Source organism: Lycorma delicatula, chromosome 8 (assembly GCF_047948215.1).
Source record: "Lycorma delicatula isolate Av1 chromosome 8, ASM4794821v1, whole genome shotgun sequence".
Classification (NCBI taxonomy): Eukaryota; Metazoa; Arthropoda; class Insecta; order Hemiptera; family Fulgoridae; genus Lycorma; species Lycorma delicatula.
Genome location: NC_134462.1, coordinates 10457000 through 10475327, shown reverse-complemented (window position 1 = coordinate 10475327; position 18328 = coordinate 10457000). Strand labels below are relative to the sequence as shown.

Here is an 18328-nt window from a genome sequence, read left to right as displayed (position 1 = left end):
TCACCTGATAGATCAGCTGTTAACTAGATTTAGTTTGAACAGTGTGTTTACAGTATTATAATATTGCAGTAAAGTGTGTTGTGAATGAGCTCTTTACGCGATGCCGGTGAAGGATTTATTTCATTTTGGTGGACCATTATTGAACCAGTCTTTAAAAGAGTATATTACCCCCCACAAAATATCAGTTTCTATTCTAATCCAAGAGTTTTGTTTGTTGAAAACAAAAAGTAAGTCTACTTTTTTCTGCTTGAAATTTTTTAATTATTAAATTTGAATATCATCTACATTAAAGAAAACGTCTTTCTTAAATTACTTTATTCTGACTATAATATTACTAGCAAACTTTATTACTATTATCAGACTGATACTTAAAAGAGTTTTATAGTAGTATTTTTTTGTGTTGTATTTATTGTACCATAATTGAAATATTACAGTACTGGTTTATTTGCAAGTACGTCTGGCTTTAATTGCCCAGTTAATCAATTGTACAAACTGCCAACAAAGATTTGTAAATACTTTCTTATTTGTATTATAATTATTTCTGTTTACATAAAAACAAAAAATGATGCACCCAGCCTTTTATTTTCATAAAAACGTTCAAAATAGAAAACATTAAAGTTAATAAAGTAACATTCAGCCCAAATAAATATAAAATACTAGGATACATAGTTCTTCAATATTTAAAACAACTGGATTTTTATTTTGTGAGTTAGAATCACCTAAAATAAGGCTCTCAGAATATAAGGTATACAATGACTCATGATACTTTATAAACCTACTCCTTGAACTAAGAGGGAAGTTTAAAGATAAATTAATTAGATGTACTCCATAACTCACAAGTAGTATGACTTAAATCAGATGTTCTCTATATTTCAATAGCCCATTGATGAGAAAGACAAATCTGACTGATCAAACACTTAAAAAACATATCAAAAACACCTCATATCGTGATTAATATGGTTAGAAAATACTTTTTGGTTATACAACATTATATGATTTGTTTTATTAAATTAAAAGGATGTTTTTAATAAATTTATAAAAATGTTTTCAATGCAGAAGCCATGGTATCAGTATGTTTGAAAAATCTGAAACTTATATTTTGTCATAAAGTCTGACATAAACAATGTACTCAGTCTGATTAAATACTATTTGAAAGCTTGAAGATAAAACTCAGAAATGGACTGTCAGATTTTTAAAACATGCACTTTAAATTTTAATGTATTGTGTGAGTTTATTAAAGTCATTTAATTTTATTACTAAAGTAGTAAATTATATGAATTAATTTATTCAGATGTTAAAGATATGAGGACAAGTAGTTTATAATTTCATCCTGTGCTTTTTTATGAATATTTTTCTAATTTTTCAATGGCTGGTTATTTGTTTTATTATTTAAGTATTGAGGTTTATTTTGTGATTTTTTTTATTATTAACTTTTTTTACAGAAAATAACAATCAGTTAGAAAATGATTTTAATGGAATGAATGAAACTGATGATGGTTCCCCAGTAACTTTAGAGCCCCAACACCGAAGAGATTTTTGTATGCTGATATTAAAGTTAATACAAGTAAGCGCATAGTACTATATCATAAGTTTTATTGCTTTAGTGCTTTTTGTTAATTTTTTTATAGAGACTAATGATAAATTAATAATCAAAGTATAGTATCAGAGCTTTTAATTTAATTTTGGGGAAACAATTACCATAATAATATATAATTTAATTTTACTTGCTTACTTTAATTTTTTTTTGTGCTGAAGTTTTGTAAAATTTCTTTCAACTATTTCATTGTTGTTGAGTATGATATATTGGTTTTCTAGCTTTTAATTTGTTTTACAATGTTTCATAACTGTGAAACAGTAGCAAAAATATAATTTTCTTACGTTTTTTTTTTTTAAAGATATATAGATCATCTTGTCATGTTAAATTTTTTTTATATTAAATCATTGTAGTTCAATACTATTATAAAAATGTATTCATTTTATTTAGATAATAAAGCAGTTCAAATTTTGAAAGGGTAAAGGCACCAGTGATATGCTTTTGCAGAATTGTAGGTGTATAATATAGTCATATTTCAACATTGAATCTGAATAATAATTCACAATAAAACCTTTAAAACCCTCATGTGTACAACATACATATATTGTGTTAAATACTTTTTTTCGGATGAAAAAAGAAGCTTTCACTTGCATGACGGAGGCTGGCATATTAAATACCCTAACACAATATAACAGTTTTGACTTGTACTAACATAATATACAAATAATTAGACTAATAATTCAGAACTGAAAAGAGAAAAGGAAATAACTTAAATTAGCTTATATAGTGTTTTGGGGGGGGGGGACTTCAAATTTGAATTGGGTCATTCCATGACAGATCAACAAGCCACATAACTTGATCATCACCAATTTCAACAAAATTCACAGGATTGATCAGATTTATAAAGTGATGCAAAAAAATACTTTTTTCAGTCATCAGTTTTGTGTAGGACTTCATAAAGCACTGAAAAAATTGCAAAAAGCAAAGTTCAAGTAATTACAAAAGATTAATTTTCTCAGCTTGTAAGAGCTAGAGAGCTCAATTTGGTGTCATTTTAAAGCTCTTGGAATGGCTTTTCATGTGATGTATCATTTGGAAAGATTTTGTGACATTAATAGTTCAAGGTAACCAAAAAATTTATTTGATCTTGAATATATCCAAAAGTGTGTTTTTTAAACATTTGAAAAAAAAATTGTTTGCTTCCTGAAGTGTTTATTGTGCATATGGTAAACATTTCATAATGGGATTGCAATGTGATCATGTGAAATAAAATAATAAACTTGTATGTACTCACCATTTAACTGCAATTTGTATAGCTTCCAAATATATTTACAGAATTACACAGTGTACACTTCTTTTTACCACTTCTGGTTAGCATTGTCCATTTCTTGCTTTGAGAGATTGAGAACTCTTCCTGTTGGATATAGCCTGGATCTACTTTTGAAATAGCATCACTCCTTTACACATTAAGAACATTCCTTAAAGTCTGGGTAGTAGAAGGAAGGTGAAGGTCCACATGGGTGTAAGAACTTCATCTTCATTTTTTGATTTTCCTCATTTGAGTTTAGAACACACCCCATCCACCAGTATCCATCATATCTGCAAATCAAGAACCCAACCATTTCTGTAAATTCAAGATCATCCTCAATATTTATTGTTCTTACTACTGTTGAGTTAAAAAATGGAAACAACCTCACTTGCACCTGATTCTTGTTCAGTGGTACCTGGTTTAGTTCTTGCTGTCATTGCTCTACCCTTTCAAGCCTCTTCTTCTCCTTTATGCTGTTCAATTGTACTTTAATGGAAATATATTGACTGAGTGTGTCCATTTGCCTAGTCATATAACTGTCGAGTCATGATCTGGTCATTGTAGGATATTTGAAGACTTGCTGTAGCTGCAAGTCTTTTAACATTTCCTCCCATACCATCACATGCACTTTTTTGCTATGAGATGTGGCAAAAAAATGTTACCCTGCTTTGATCCCAAAGTCTAATTCATGGTAACAGAGGTTGACAAAATTGAGTCTGTTTCTGTATTGAGAGATCACTGTAGTACTACACTGTAGTAGTAGTAGTACGGTGTAGTAGTAGATCTACTGTAGTAGATCACTGTAGTAGTAGATCACGCTTGGATTTATGGTAAAATGAGACTGCATGAAACCAATTAAATATTTCTGGAAAAGGTGCACTGCTATTTTGTCATGTGTGAGACAGTCAGAAATTATGACAAGAGATGTATGCATCAGTGTTTTTGTTGTTGGATCTTGGAAATAGGTTGTGAAGGGATTGCCTGTCCATTGATTTAATTAAATCAATCTCAAGCGTTCTCGAGTTACGCCCTTTTCACAACGTTTTTTGAAATTGATGGTGAAATGAATTGAAAATGCGCTTGGTTAACAGTTTTAATCACTTAAATTAATTTAAAAAAATCGGGAATCGTTACTTTCAGCGAAAGCGGGATCAAAGCATTAAACCCAAGTAAATTATTCAATACATTAAAGAAGATTGTGCCAGCATAACAACAGTAACACATCATTATTAAAATTATTTTCATTAAAATAAGAGCATGAATTTTGAACGAATTGACAATGCCAGTAAATTAGTATTTTGTTACAAAAATCTGTCCAATAAGTATGATTTAATTACATTTTTACACAATATAAGTGGTGATATTGAACATTTGTATAAAAAATACACTTCTAATCCATTTACTATGCAATTAATGTGTGAATATAATAAAGATTTATTTACTTCATGTGGAAAATAAATAATAAAATATAAATATATATAATATAAATCAATAAAATTGGAAAAAATAAAACTTTTCGTGGAAAATAAGTTGTCTATTGAAAGCGCTTTCGATGATTTCATTGAACAATATTTTGAAATGAAACAAACTAAATAAAGAAATATCTGTTTTTGAATTTATGTTGCATATTCAAATACCAAATACAAAACGAGCAATGGGTGGTTCTTTAATAAAACACTCGTGGAATGTTGATGAAAAAAATTTTGTAGATATTTATGAATTTTTAATGACTATGAAAGATGTGGTATTTAACGCTATAAGATTAGAAGTTGAAAAATATAAAGGAGACAATATTAAATATTTAGTCGTTGTAGAGTTGGAAAAATGTGTGGGTGATAAATGCGATTTTTGTACAGTTAACTTGCACAGCAGCACTCTATTTGCTTTAAATGTACGTGAAAATCCAACCGTCTTGAATGAGTAGTATTTACAAGCCTATGAAAAAACGAATCTTTTGAATGATTTATTCAAATAGGAAGCGGATGAGCTATGAATAAAATATTAAGCTTGGATCTCTCAATATCAGAATTCGATCCACTTTATGGGGGTAAAAGTACATATTTACATCCACCAAAAGCTCAATTAAAAAAATACGCTATAATAAATGTACAAAATTATGATGAAAAATGTTTTTTATGGTCAATTCTAGCACATCTGTTTCCTTGTAATATAAATAAGTGTCGTGTTTCATTCTATAAACAATTTGAAAATCGATTAAACATGAAAGGAATAGAATATCGTGTTTGTGTTAAAGATATTGATAAATTTGAAGCACAAAACCCAGATATTGGTGTAAATGTCTTGCGTTATGATATCGAAGAATCATTTAATTTTAATGATGTATATATAAAACGTGTGAATAATAATCGAAAAAATGTCGTTTGGTTATTGTTATTAACCGATGTTAAATTAATTCGCTCCCATTATACTCTAATAAATATGACAAACGAATATAATGGTTTGTCAAGGATGTTGAGTGGTAATAATAAAAGTTGTAGAAAATGCGAATATTGCCCCTATTGTTTGTATTGTTTTAAATCTTGGTCAAGTGAAAGGGAAGCTAAAGAAAAGTTTGCAAAACGTATTGAAGATTGTAAACAAGGAAAGGTTCAGAGAATTACAATGCCAAAGGAATGGATTGGTGTAGGAGAGAATTGTAGACGAGGAAATGTAGTATCGTTTAAAAACTATTCTTCAACATTACCCGTGCCGTTTGTTATATATGCAGATTTCGAATCGTTTATAATTCCAAACCGTATTGCAAACCCCGAACCGGGTACTAGTAATACTACAAAAACTCATACCCATAAACCATCTGGATATTGCTATGTAATTATCGATGTAAACTGTTGTATTGTCGAATCAAAATTATACAGGGCCACTACATATGATGACAAGGTAGTTGAAAAGTTCTCATTGATTTATGTAATAAATATGAATATTTCAAAAAGGAATTGTCAACTAATAAAGAGTGTATTATGAGGAAAAGATAAAAAAATTGAAAATGATACAAAATGTGTTATATATAGAGATGAAATTAATGTAACCCGTGTAACCATTCACATACAAGTGGTAAATTTATTGGACCGGGCCATGAATACTGCAATTTAAATTTTAAACATGAAACATTTATTCCAGTTGTAGTTCATTATTTACGCGGTTACGATTCACATCATAGTGTATTGGCGCTGAGTGAATTGAAGGATAATTTGAAATTTCTTCTATTGCAAACAACAGTGAAAAACTTGTATCTATAACACTCAAGAATGAAATATCATACCGATTTATAGATTCGTACCAATTTCTATCTTATAGCTTAGATGAATTGGTGCAAAGTTTATTTGATCATTGTCATTTATTTGGTAAGAATAAGAAAAGGTTTTTTATAACAACATATAAATTATTTAAAGAAAATATACAAAGAATTACAGAGGAAAAGAAAAAAACAAATAGAGTCATTTGATTCTATATAAAAATAAAATTTTTCCATCAACAATAAAATATTATTTTTAAATATTTTCAACTTTTTGAAAAAATGTTTAATATTTTCAATAAATTGAAAAAGTTTAAATTTAACCAGAAATAATGGATTTTGTACCCTTTGGATTCACTTTATGTAGGGTATTTTGTTGGGCCGAATTCGGGCCGACTAATTTTTGTGAATAATAGGCAACAAAAGTATAAAAACAATTTCTAACGGGCAAAATGTAAAAAAAAAAACAGCGTTTTTCGATAACTTGCCAATATTTGTGTAAAAATTTACTTTCAATAGTCTATTTGAATTTAAAATATTTTAAATTGTTAATTTTATACAGAATTCAAAAAACCTACTATTACCTGCAATGAATTTTAAAAATAAACTTTTATATAGACACCAAAAATGAAGCTTCGTAAATAAAATTATTTCACCAAATTCAACACCTAGATTTAAAAATTCAACCTATGTAGATTTGGATGAGTGTATTCCAATGCAAATAGAATCTGAAATTGATTGTTTTTATTACATTATAGAAGATGATTGTAAAACAATACATTTGAAAATAGAATATGACCCTTTTCATAAATGTGAGATTATTTTTGCAAAATTTTATGAATTTGATGATGTAGACTCATTTAAAAAAGAATTTCCCATTGATTTGTCAAAAGTTAATTTTCACAAACGTCCTTTTTTTCAATATAACTTTAAATTTTAATTTTTCATTAGAGAGATATGAAGGAAATACAACAAAAAACAAAATTCCACATTGTAAATGTATTGGGTGGATGTACATTTAAAAACAAAAGTAAACATGGTTCTCTATTCCCAATTTAAAATTCACATTAATAAAAAAGTATACAGTTATGTGAATAGATTAAAAAAGCCATGTTATTTTACCATATAATTAAAATATTTGGTGCTTATTCATTCACGGTACAGTAGTAATTGAATTTTTTGAAATTGAATACATTCTTGCCAGTATATTACTTTGGCAACATTTAGAGAGAACCAAGGATGAATCAAGAGTTCTGGTATTGCATTTTCCTATTCTTATATATGTAAAAAAATTAAAGTTGCATACTTTAAATTATTGCTTTAGGGAATAATCTAGCATTAGTGTAAACAGTGCTTGAATAAATCACTTTGTGTGTGTATGTGTGTTTCTATTTTTATATATCTTTTTATTACATAGTACAGGGTTTTAATACCTGATTAAGTTGTATTAGACAAATAATATTTATAAGTTTATAAGAAATATATAGTTCTTTGGGTGAAACTAAAAAAGTGTTACTTGTATTATTAATACTGTGTCTGATTTCTTTATTTTTAGTGTCCTGATATGGAGTACTGTGAATTAATTAAAATATTAGAGTCTGGAAAATATGCATTAATATCAGAGCACCTAGAAAATTTTAAAAAAGAATTAATTAGTTTAGCAAACAAAGATGTAGGTAGTATTATGGATACAATTCTTAGTTTGGGTCGTTTTATTGTTGAACCGGCTAACATTGTGCCTCTTATAAATAAAAGCAGCCCAACTGGTAAGATATATTACACTTTCATTGGTAATTTATTTTTAAACAAGTTGTCATAGTATGGTTGTTTTGTGATATTTTGTAAGTGAACAAAGCTTTGACGATTTCAGTTGTGTTTCATGTTTGCTGTTTTAACTGAACCATTTACAGCTCTGACAGCATAAATTGTGCCATTTAACTACCTGATTTTTTAAAAGAAATTTTATGTTGGATTGTGTATGTAGAATTACAAGTAGTTCAGTTAATTATATTACAAAACTGCACTTAACAGTTCAACCACAAATTTACCACTGTAAACCCTTGATATTGCAATAGAATTAGTAAATAAGAAGGCATGAGAACAGTAGTTTGTAGTCTGATGGATAAATTTTAGATCTCAGGTGAGACTATAAACCACTACTCTTTATGATCTGATGTTTCTTTATAGCTGGAATATGATAGAGAGTATATCTGCATCTTTAGATATAAAAGGATATTTATTTATTAATAAAATTCTTTTTAAAACCGATCAGGGAACTCCACAAAATGGTTTTTTTAATTATTATTATTAAAATTGGTAAAAATTTTAGACAACAGAGCATTTTATAGCAGAAAGAGTAAAAATTCTTCTTACATATATATACACACATAGGCATTATCAATGTAGCTGCTTATTTATGAATGTAGCTGCCAACATTCAGAGAAATTAAAATATTGAAATAAATAAGTTAAAAATATATGTAAAAATGTATTTATGTTTTCTTTTTGTCAACATAAGCATTACCCCGTCAGGGAGTCTTACTTTTTAAGACTTTGGGGGCTTGGTATCCCCATGGCCCTAGTCTCTGCAGCCTTTATACTACATACTTACACTACACCAAGAACACTACACAAATTACAACATATACCCTTACATAACTACACAACAACGTATTACATTGTTTCTTCTTACATTTACATTTGGTGGTGTTTTGACATCTTACAAAACACAACCATAACCAAGGTCGAAACTATCATTTCAATGGGTGAATGGCTGTACTTAGTGAGTATTAAATGATGTCCTCTGGGCAGCTGGGTGAACCCAGTTGTATTTAGCTCTTGCTCCAGTATGCATGCGCTCTGAGGAGTGGTCTGTTATATCGCCAGTTCTTGTGGAACCAAAATTTCAAGTTCACAATAAATTCTATGATGGTTGGTGGTCTATCTGAAAAAGTCACCAATAGTGAAAAGGCCTTGGTCAGCTTTGTCTGACAAGGATAATAGTCTTGCTGAAGAAAGTACATTAAATTGTAAAGCATCAGATTTAAAATATAAAAATATTCATTTTGTTGTTCTTCAAAATAATCAAGAAGCTGGCTCCCTTCAGAAGGTCTTGCCTTTATGATTAATGAAGTTGTAACTGGTTCAAGTGGTTCTCCGAAGAACATCAGAAAATTACGAGATAGTACGATTCTGATAGAAACTTTTAATGATGCACAGAGTTACTCTCTATTATGTCTCAACAATATGGTTGGCATAAACATAAGTGCAGCATGCCACAAGACACTAAATACCAGCCGGAGAGTAATCTTTTGCTGTGACTTTCTGAAGATGAGTATAACTGAAATAGTTGATGAGCTTATTAACTAGGAAGTCGTGGAGGTGAAACAAATAACTGAACAGAATGGAAGAACCTACAATTTCCCTTATATTAACATTTAATTTTGTAGTACCACCAGAGAAGATTAAAGTGGGTTACCTGTTGGTTTGGGTAGACTATTGGGTATATAAACACCTTTCATCCCCAACCCATGATGATGTTTCCAAAGTCAAGGGTTTGGCCATACCACAACATCTTGTTCAAAAACTGTAATTTTTGCTTGCTGTGCCAAAGAAGGTCACAATTGCCAGGAGGAAGAAAAATGTGTTAACTGTGGGGGAACACATTCAGCTCGATCTTGAGATTGCCCATGTTTTAAAGAAGAGAAGATAATCCTAAAAATCTACCAAGCAAAACTTTCTTTCCTAGCTGCCCAAAGAGAATATAAAAAGACACTTAGCTCTTGAAACCTGGTTAAACTGGATGTCTCAAGTGTTTTACTTGGTGTTGCTGCCACAACACCAAGTAAAACACTTGTAAATGAAGGAAACCAACAGTGCAGATCCTGCAGTGAGTTGAAAAAGCTTGTTCAGATGTTATCTAATCAGGTTACTTCACTTACTGCAGCTATTTCTGAGTTAACGAAGATGATTAAGAAGTCGGTAGATATAGTTAGTGAAACTAATACTAGTGGGATCCCAACCCCAGGACATCAGAGTTTTTTTTAAAACAAAAAATTTTAAAAAGAAAAACCAGATCATTTACAACTAATTTTTTCATATATTTATCTGTATATTTCTGTATCTAACTACCTTTATTTATGAGAATTATTCAGTGGAACATTAGAGGTCTTCAGTCCCGCATTAAAGAAGTTAGAGTGTTGATGCGCGTACATAAACCATTAATAATGTTCTTCCAAGAAATGCATGTATTGCAGCAAGATGCAGTAACACTCAGAGGCTATATCTGTGAGAGATACAACTGCCTTGTAGACAGTAGAGAGAGTGATGGTGTTCCTATTTTTATGCGGAATGAGGTGTTGGCTAAAAGGATACCACTAGCTACCCCCATTCCTGCTGTTGCTGTAAAAATCTCAGTCCCCTTTAAATTGCATATCTAATTTGTATCTCACTGAACTCTGAGTTCAATGCTCTAGAAATGTCAAATCTCACATAAATCCCATCACTGTCATTAATAGTAGGAGACTTCAGTGTCCATTTCCTGGGGCTCATCTTTCTGCTCCTCTCAAGGAAATATGATAAACAGAGTGAGACAAGGCTTGGACCTTTGTCTACTGAATGTTAAGTCGTACACATTCATGTCCTCATCATCTGATACACTGTCCAACAACCTTTCCTTATGTTCACCGAATTTACTCCCTCGCTTAATTGGTCTGCTTGTGACAATCTTCACGGCAGGGACCACAGGCCAATTCTTATTGCTTTTGGTGTCAACCTTGCACAATAAAAAGAGAATAAAAGGATAAAATGCCACAAAGATGGATTGTTGAAAAGGCAGATTGGAATTATTACTATAAAGTCTTCCCATCACAGTATGACAATTGTGCAGACGCCCTTGACGAACTAATCTCTTTTACGTCCCTGACACTTGAGAATGCTAATTGATGTATTCCACAAACATTGGGAAACCCAAGACGTCTTTCCATTCCTTGGTGGAATGATGATTGTCAAAACACTATTAGCAATCGACGGTGGGCACACAAAGTTAGTTTAGTTAAAAGAAGAGACAGACTTATAGGCCACATATTAAGGCATCCTGGAATAGTCGCTTTAATATTGGAGGGACAGGAAGAAGGGAAAAATTGTGTAGGCAGGCAACGTTTGGAGTATGTAAAACAAATTGTTGGGGATGTGGGATGTAAGGGTTACATCGAAATTAAATGACTGGCACTAGATAGGGAATCTTGGAAAGCTGCATCAAACCAGCCAAATGACCGAAGACAAAAAAAATATATTTATAAATTAATCACATATTGTAATATGATTAACCAGTTAGCTGCATGCTCAGTCAACCTGTTTTCAGCGATATGTTTTTAACACATGTATTTGACACTTAGTCAAGAGACTTGTTTCTGTTAATCATTTTGTATTGTCTGTATTTTTTTTTTGTAAACTAATGAATAAAATAAACTTTTAGCATCTGTACTGAATGTATCAGCATATATATATATATATATATAGAAATATAGTAATATTTTAAGTTTTTTTATTTATTTTTTTTTGTTTTTAATATTTTAGTTTAAATTTTTATTTTATTTTTTATTATATTTTATATTTTTGCTTTCTGGGCGACGATAACGTAAAAACATTTTTCACAAACCCCCCCCCCCCCCCCCCCCCGTAGTATTAGAATAAAATTCAATTGCATGAGAACATGACAGTGTACAACATTCTTGCATCTCTTTACACTAACTAATAAACTGTGATTTTTTTTCATTCGAAACATTTTTTTAGGACTATGATTCTCAAAATCTCTGGCTTCAGGTGAAAATATTTAACTGATCCGAATATTGATTAAAAAATGTCTATGTTATGGTATATTTTTCATATATTGATGAAGTATGATGATTGACTAATGATATTGAGATAAAATGTACAAATATGACCCAAACATTTTAGTACTGAATATTGTTAATTTGTGAAGAAAGATATTCAAAATTATTTTCAAAATAATGAAAAATGAGGTATTCTGTATTGAAATTATGATATTTTGATAGTAAATGAAAGCCTATAATATTGCCTGACAAAGTAAAGTGTAATACTGCAATGGCACAGAGATGTCACCCCAACTTTTCTCAACAATTTTATTGAATTACATGAAGTAGCATTCCTTAGAACAACAATGTAATATCTATTTGTGCTTTATAATTTTTACTTTTTAATGAAGCTTATTAATTGAGCTTTTCTGTTTGACTTTCAGGAGTATTTTTAAGGAGAGTTCAACTATTCTTTGATAAGTTGGCATTCTCTCAACTTGTTGGTACATGTAAAGCATTTCAGAATTATCTAAACAATGGAATTAATTCAGAATCTGAAGGTAATTCTGCATCAGCTTCATCAATGATGCTTGGGTCCATACAAGTTCAATCACCAGTTCCAGCATTATCATCAAACGTTGATATGAGAAATGAAATATCAGAAGAAATGGATCTTTGTTCTACTCAACAATCTGATTTGTTATTACAAGATTGCAGTCATGTTTTAAATTCAATTTCTAAAAGGTTAAAACCTTTATAAATTTCTCTTATCATTATTTCTCCAAAATTTTTATTTTCACTACTTAATGTTAACCAGTAGTGGAAGTTAGAACTGTAAATTTAAAAAAATAAATAAATAAAACAATTAGATATAATATTCAATCTAATTCATTGATTAATGAATAATAAATAATAAAATAAATGAACTACTGCAGTAGCTGAACATCATTACAAACTGAGAAACATCTTGATCCTAATAATATCATTAATGCAATAAAACATATATATTTATATTTTTTTTCCTTTTTTACATAGTTCCAACAAAGTAAAAAATCAAGGTTGCAATGTTGACGTTTATAAAACTCAAATTATCTATGGTGGAACTAATTAATCATATATGTAATATGATTAACCAGCTAGTTGCAAGCTCAGTCAACCTGTTCTCAGCGATATTGTTTTAACACTTAGTCAAGAAACTTGTTTCTGTTAATCATTTTGTATTGTCTATATATATATTTTTTGTAAAATAATGAATAAAATAAACTTTTAGCATCTAAATTGTAGTAGTTGAGTATGAGAAAAATAGATATATAGATAGACTAACCCATACCATGTGTGCCTAGTTCAGTTACATAGGGATTCATGTCTTTTAACTCATTTATATTCTTCTCAATTATTGATGGTTCAAAAATTACTTTTTGACACATTACAGCATGTTGAAAAGTAGCAATGTTATTCATAAGTTTAGTTAATATGAAATCTAGGTTAGATTATATTCTGAATTAGAATTTGTATTAATTTCATAAGATACTATATTACATAATTTTGTTTGACAATGAACAGTTTTCATGGAATAATTGCCAAAATAGTTGTTTTGATAATATAATCAATTATACTATTAATCCTTATGTTGGCAGATGGAATAATGTTAGAACAGTAACTAGCCTTTGGCAGTAGCCATTTGGGCTGATGCAAATTTATTTAGACTGTTAGCTATTAGGAAAGGGGAAAGACTTATTAGGAAAAGTAAGGGAAAATAAGTTAAAAACTTCTGAAGGTATCCTAATCTGTTAAAAATTTAGCAAATGTTTGTACTTTATTTAAATCTGATACATGGGTTTTTATGCTCATAAAGTCTATGATTCTTATTCTATTAAAAAAACAGAAAATTATATTTCCTTATTTTTTTTAGGAATATTAGTGTTCGTGAATCAAGCAATTTAAATGATGGAGATAAGAAGATTGCTGGAACTTGGTCACGTAGGCAGGCAGAATTGTTTATTGCACGTCAATCAACACTCATACAATCAGATGATAATTCTGCTATACCTCCACCTCAGTTACAACAGAAAATAAGAGAAGTTTTGAAAGCTAACCCTGAACATGCTGAAGCGGTAACTTTTGAAATCTTTTTTTATTTTATTTTATAATTTTTAAATATGTTTGATATTTGTAAAAATATTAAATGTAATACTCTAGTATTATATGCATCTGGAATAAACTGATATATGAGTATGAAATGAAATTTTTTTACAAGATAGTTTTGGTACTGATGTGCAAGTATAGATACAAGATTTTCCAATTATGTAAAATTAGGAAAGGAAAATGCTTAAACAAGTAAAATATTTGCCAGTTCCCTAAAAAGGAAAGCTTACGTGAAAATATAATAATGCATAACTCGGAAGAATAACTTTTATGAGAATATTTTTGGTAAAATATAAGTAACCTTAAAGAATGGTTTCAAAGTTTATGAGAGAAATTATTTGGATGTCATTTCTCTCTTCATATCTATTATTATTTCTATCCATTATTGTTTATTAACAGATTTGAAAACGCAAAAAAAAAAACGATTGCAGTTAGTGTCACCTTTTATTTTATGTTTTTGGTTGTCACCTTTTTACTTCCTTGTACAAAGTAAAGGAAGTATTATGATCACAAAAAATTCATTTGACTAGTTTCAGCATGATGTCTTTACGTATGTATGTATGTATCTTGCATAACACAACAACGATTAGCTGTAGGATGTTGAAATTGTGGATTTAGGACTGTTGTAACATCTAGTTGTGCACCTCCCCTTTTTATTGTAATCAACTGAACCAGTGTCTGAAAAATCCCAAAATAAAGACTCATAAGAATACATCTTTTCTAATCTTTTTTTGTTAAAAAAAGTTCTATATTGATTGAACACCCAAAAATAATTTATTATTGGGGATAAATGTTAATTTATACTTTAAAAATTTGTTTATTTTTTTTTTGTCTTCAGTCATTTGACTGGTTTGATACAGCTCTCCAAGATTCCCTATCTAGTGCCAGTCGCTTCACCTCAGTATACCCTCCACATCCTACATCCCTAACAATTTGTTTTACATATTCCAAACGTGGCCTGCCTACACAATTTTTCCCTTCTACCTGTCCTTCCAATATTAAAGCGACTATTCCAGGATGCCTTAGTATGTGGCCTATAAGTCTGTCTCATCTTTTAACTATATTTTTCCAAATGCTTCTTTCTCATCTATTTGCCGCAATACTTCTTCATTTGTCACTTTATCCACCCATCTGATTTTTAACATTCTGCTATAGCACCACATTTCAAAAGCTTCTAATCTTTTCTTCTCAGATACTCCGATTGTCCAAGTTTCACTTCCATATAAAGCGACACTCCAAACATACACTTTCAAAAATCTTTTCCTGACATTTAAATTAATTTTTGATGTAAACAAATTATATTTCTTACTGAAGGCTCGTTTCGCTTGTGCTATTCGGCATTTTATATCGCTCCTGCTTCGTCCATCTTTAGTAATTCTACTTCCCAAATAACAAAATTCTTCTATCTCCATAATCTTTTCTCCTCCTATTTCACATTCAGCGGTCCATCTTTGTTATTTCTACTACATTTCATTACTTTTGTTTTGTTCTTGTTTATTTTCATGCGATAGTTCTTGCGTAGGACTTCATCTATGCCGTTCATTGTTTCTTCTAACTCCTTTTTACTCTCGGCTAGAATTACTATATCATCAGCAAATCATAGCATCTTTATCTTTTCACCTTGTACTGTTACTCCGAATCTAAATTGTTCTTTAACATCATTAACTGCTAGTTCCATGTAAAGATTAAAAAGTAACGGAGATAGGGAACATCCTTGTCGGACTCCCTTTCTTATTACAGCTTCTTTCTTATGTTCTTCAATTGTTACTGTTGCTGTTTGGTTCCTGTACATGTTAGCAATTGTTCTTCTATCTCTGTATTTGAACCCTAATTTTTTTTAAATGCTGAACATTTTATTCCAATCTACGTTATCGAATGCCTTTTCTAGGTCTATAAACGCCAAGTATGTTGGTTTGTTTTTCTTTAATCTTCCTTCTACTATTAATCTGAGGCCTAAAATTGCTTCCCTTGTCCCTATACTTTTCCTGAAACCAAATTGGTCTTCTCCTAACACTTCTCCACTCTCCTCTCAATTCTTCTATATAGAATTCTAGTTAAGATTTTTGATGCATGACTAGTTAAACTAATTGTTCTGTATTCTTCACATTTATCTGCCCCTGCTTTCTTTGGTATCATTACTATAACACTTTTTTGAAGTCTGACGGAAATTCCCCTTTTTCATAAATATTACACACCAGTTTGTATAATCTATCAATCGCTTCCTCACCTGCACTGCGCAGTACTTCTACAGGTATTCCGTTTATTCCAGGAGCCTTTCTGCCATTTAAATCTTTTAATGCTCTCTTAAATTCAGATCTCAGTATTGTTTCTCCCATTTCATCCTCCTCAACTTCCTCTTCTTCCTCTATAACACCATTTTCCAATTCATTTCCTCCGTATAACTCTTCAATATATTCCACCCATCTATCAACTTTACCTTTCGTATTATATATTGGTGTACTATCTTTGTTTAACACATTATTAGATTTTAATTTATGTACCCCAAAATTTTCCTTAACTTTCCTGTATGCTCTGTCTATTTTACCAATGTTCATTTCTCTTTCCACTTCTGAACACTTTTCTTTAATCCACTCTTCTTTTGCCAGTTTGCACTTCCTGTTTATAGCATTTCTTAATTGCCGATAGTTCCTTTTACTTTCTTCATCACTATCATTCTTATATTTTCTACGTTCATCCATCAGCTGCAATATATCGTCTGAAACCCAAGGTTTTCTACCAGTTCTCTTTATTCCGCCTAAGTTTGCTTCTGCTGATTTAAGAATTTCCTTTTTAACATTCTCCCATTCTTCTTCTACATTTTCTACCTTATCTTTTTTTACTCAGACCTCTTGCAATGTCCTCCTCCAAAATCTTCTTTACCTCCTCTTCCTCAAGCTTCTCTTAATTCCACCGATTCATCTGACACCTTTTCTTCAGGTTTTTAAACCCCAATCTACATTTCATTATCACCAAATTATGGTCGCTATCAATGTCTGCTCCAGGGTAAGTTTTGCAGTCAACGAGTTGATTTCTAAATCTTTGCTTAACCATGATTTAATCTATCTGATACCTTGCAGTATCGCCTGGCTTTTTCCAAGTGTATGTTCTTCTATTATGATTTTTAAATTGTGTGTTGGCAATTACTAAATTATACTTCGTGCAAAACTCTATAAGTCGGTCCCCTCTTTCATTCCTTTTGCCCAGCCCGTATTCACCCACTATATTTCCTTCCTTGCCTTTTCCAATGCTTGCATTCCAATCTTCAACTATTATTAAATTTTCATCTCCTTTTACGTGTTTAATTGCTTCATCAATCTCTTCGTATACACACTCTACCTCATCATCATCATGGGTGCTTGCAGGCATATAGACGTTCACAAAAAAAAAATTTATTAGTTAATATTTTTGTTTCAAGAAAGATGGTTACCTGAATGTTAAAAGTATTATGTATGAAATCTTTTTAAAAAGTTTTACGTCTACATGCATTTAAAAACAAAATTATCTCACAAATGCTGCTCTTGCTCTTACCACCTTCAAATTATGATCTTATGTCAGCAACATTTTAATTATCACCTCAGCTTTCAAATCATAACTCTAAGTAACTTTTCAATTTGGGCAATACCAGAAATTACAAGGAGCCATATAAAGAGAATAAGGTGCTTGGTAAAGCTGACAAATGGCATATTTAGTAAAGAAAATCGTGAATTAGTTGCAGGAATGGATGGAGACATTGCAATGATTGTGTTTTCAGTTGTGTAATTTTTTAAGACTGTTTCATCAGATAAGCTTGAAGCATGTGCATGTAGAGAAATGCATCAAAATAAAAAATTGAGAACTGCGTGGTAATAGTAGTTGTGACCTAGAGTATGTCTATGATGTAAAATTTAGTAGCAGTTGAAACATAAGTTTGACTTCACTTTGCCTGTCTTACTTTCTTTTGCCTAGGAAAATTTTTATATTTACAATTTAATAATAAGCCTTGTTTTCTAGGTTGTACCCCGAAAAAACGTTTGACAATTTTGGAACTGAGTTGTGGTGGTTTTGTTCACTGGTTCTCGAAGTGGGCTACCTATCTGTCTATATGTGACTGTATATACCAAACCCAAGATGCTGCTTTCAGTGTTAGGGTTTTGTTTACAACAAAATTGGTTGCACTAAGGTGCAAGTTTGTGTTGATTGTAACTGTACAGGACGTATAGCATTTGCAGAGAAGTTGAAAAGTGTATTAACTGAAAGGGCTCACATTTGGCGAGATCTCGAGAATGCCCTGTT

The 18328-nt window shown here is 30.6% G+C and overlaps 1 protein-coding gene across 1 annotated transcript in view; it reads left to right on the top strand.

Annotated features, from left to right (window-relative positions):
- Window positions 1-19: 19 nt before the first annotated feature.
- ida (anaphase promoting complex subunit 5 ida) overlaps window positions 20-18328 on the top strand; it is a 45517-nt gene continuing 27208 nt past the window's right edge. Inside the window, exons 1-5 of the mRNA XM_075373479.1 lie at window positions 20-227; window positions 1443-1564; window positions 7652-7862; window positions 12355-12655; window positions 13824-14025. Of these exons, the coding sequence (XP_075229594.1) occupies window positions 101-227; window positions 1443-1564; window positions 7652-7862; window positions 12355-12655; window positions 13824-14025 (963 nt within the window). The 5' untranslated portion in view covers window positions 20-100. The remainder of the gene's footprint in view (window positions 228-1442; window positions 1565-7651; window positions 7863-12354; window positions 12656-13823; window positions 14026-18328) is intronic.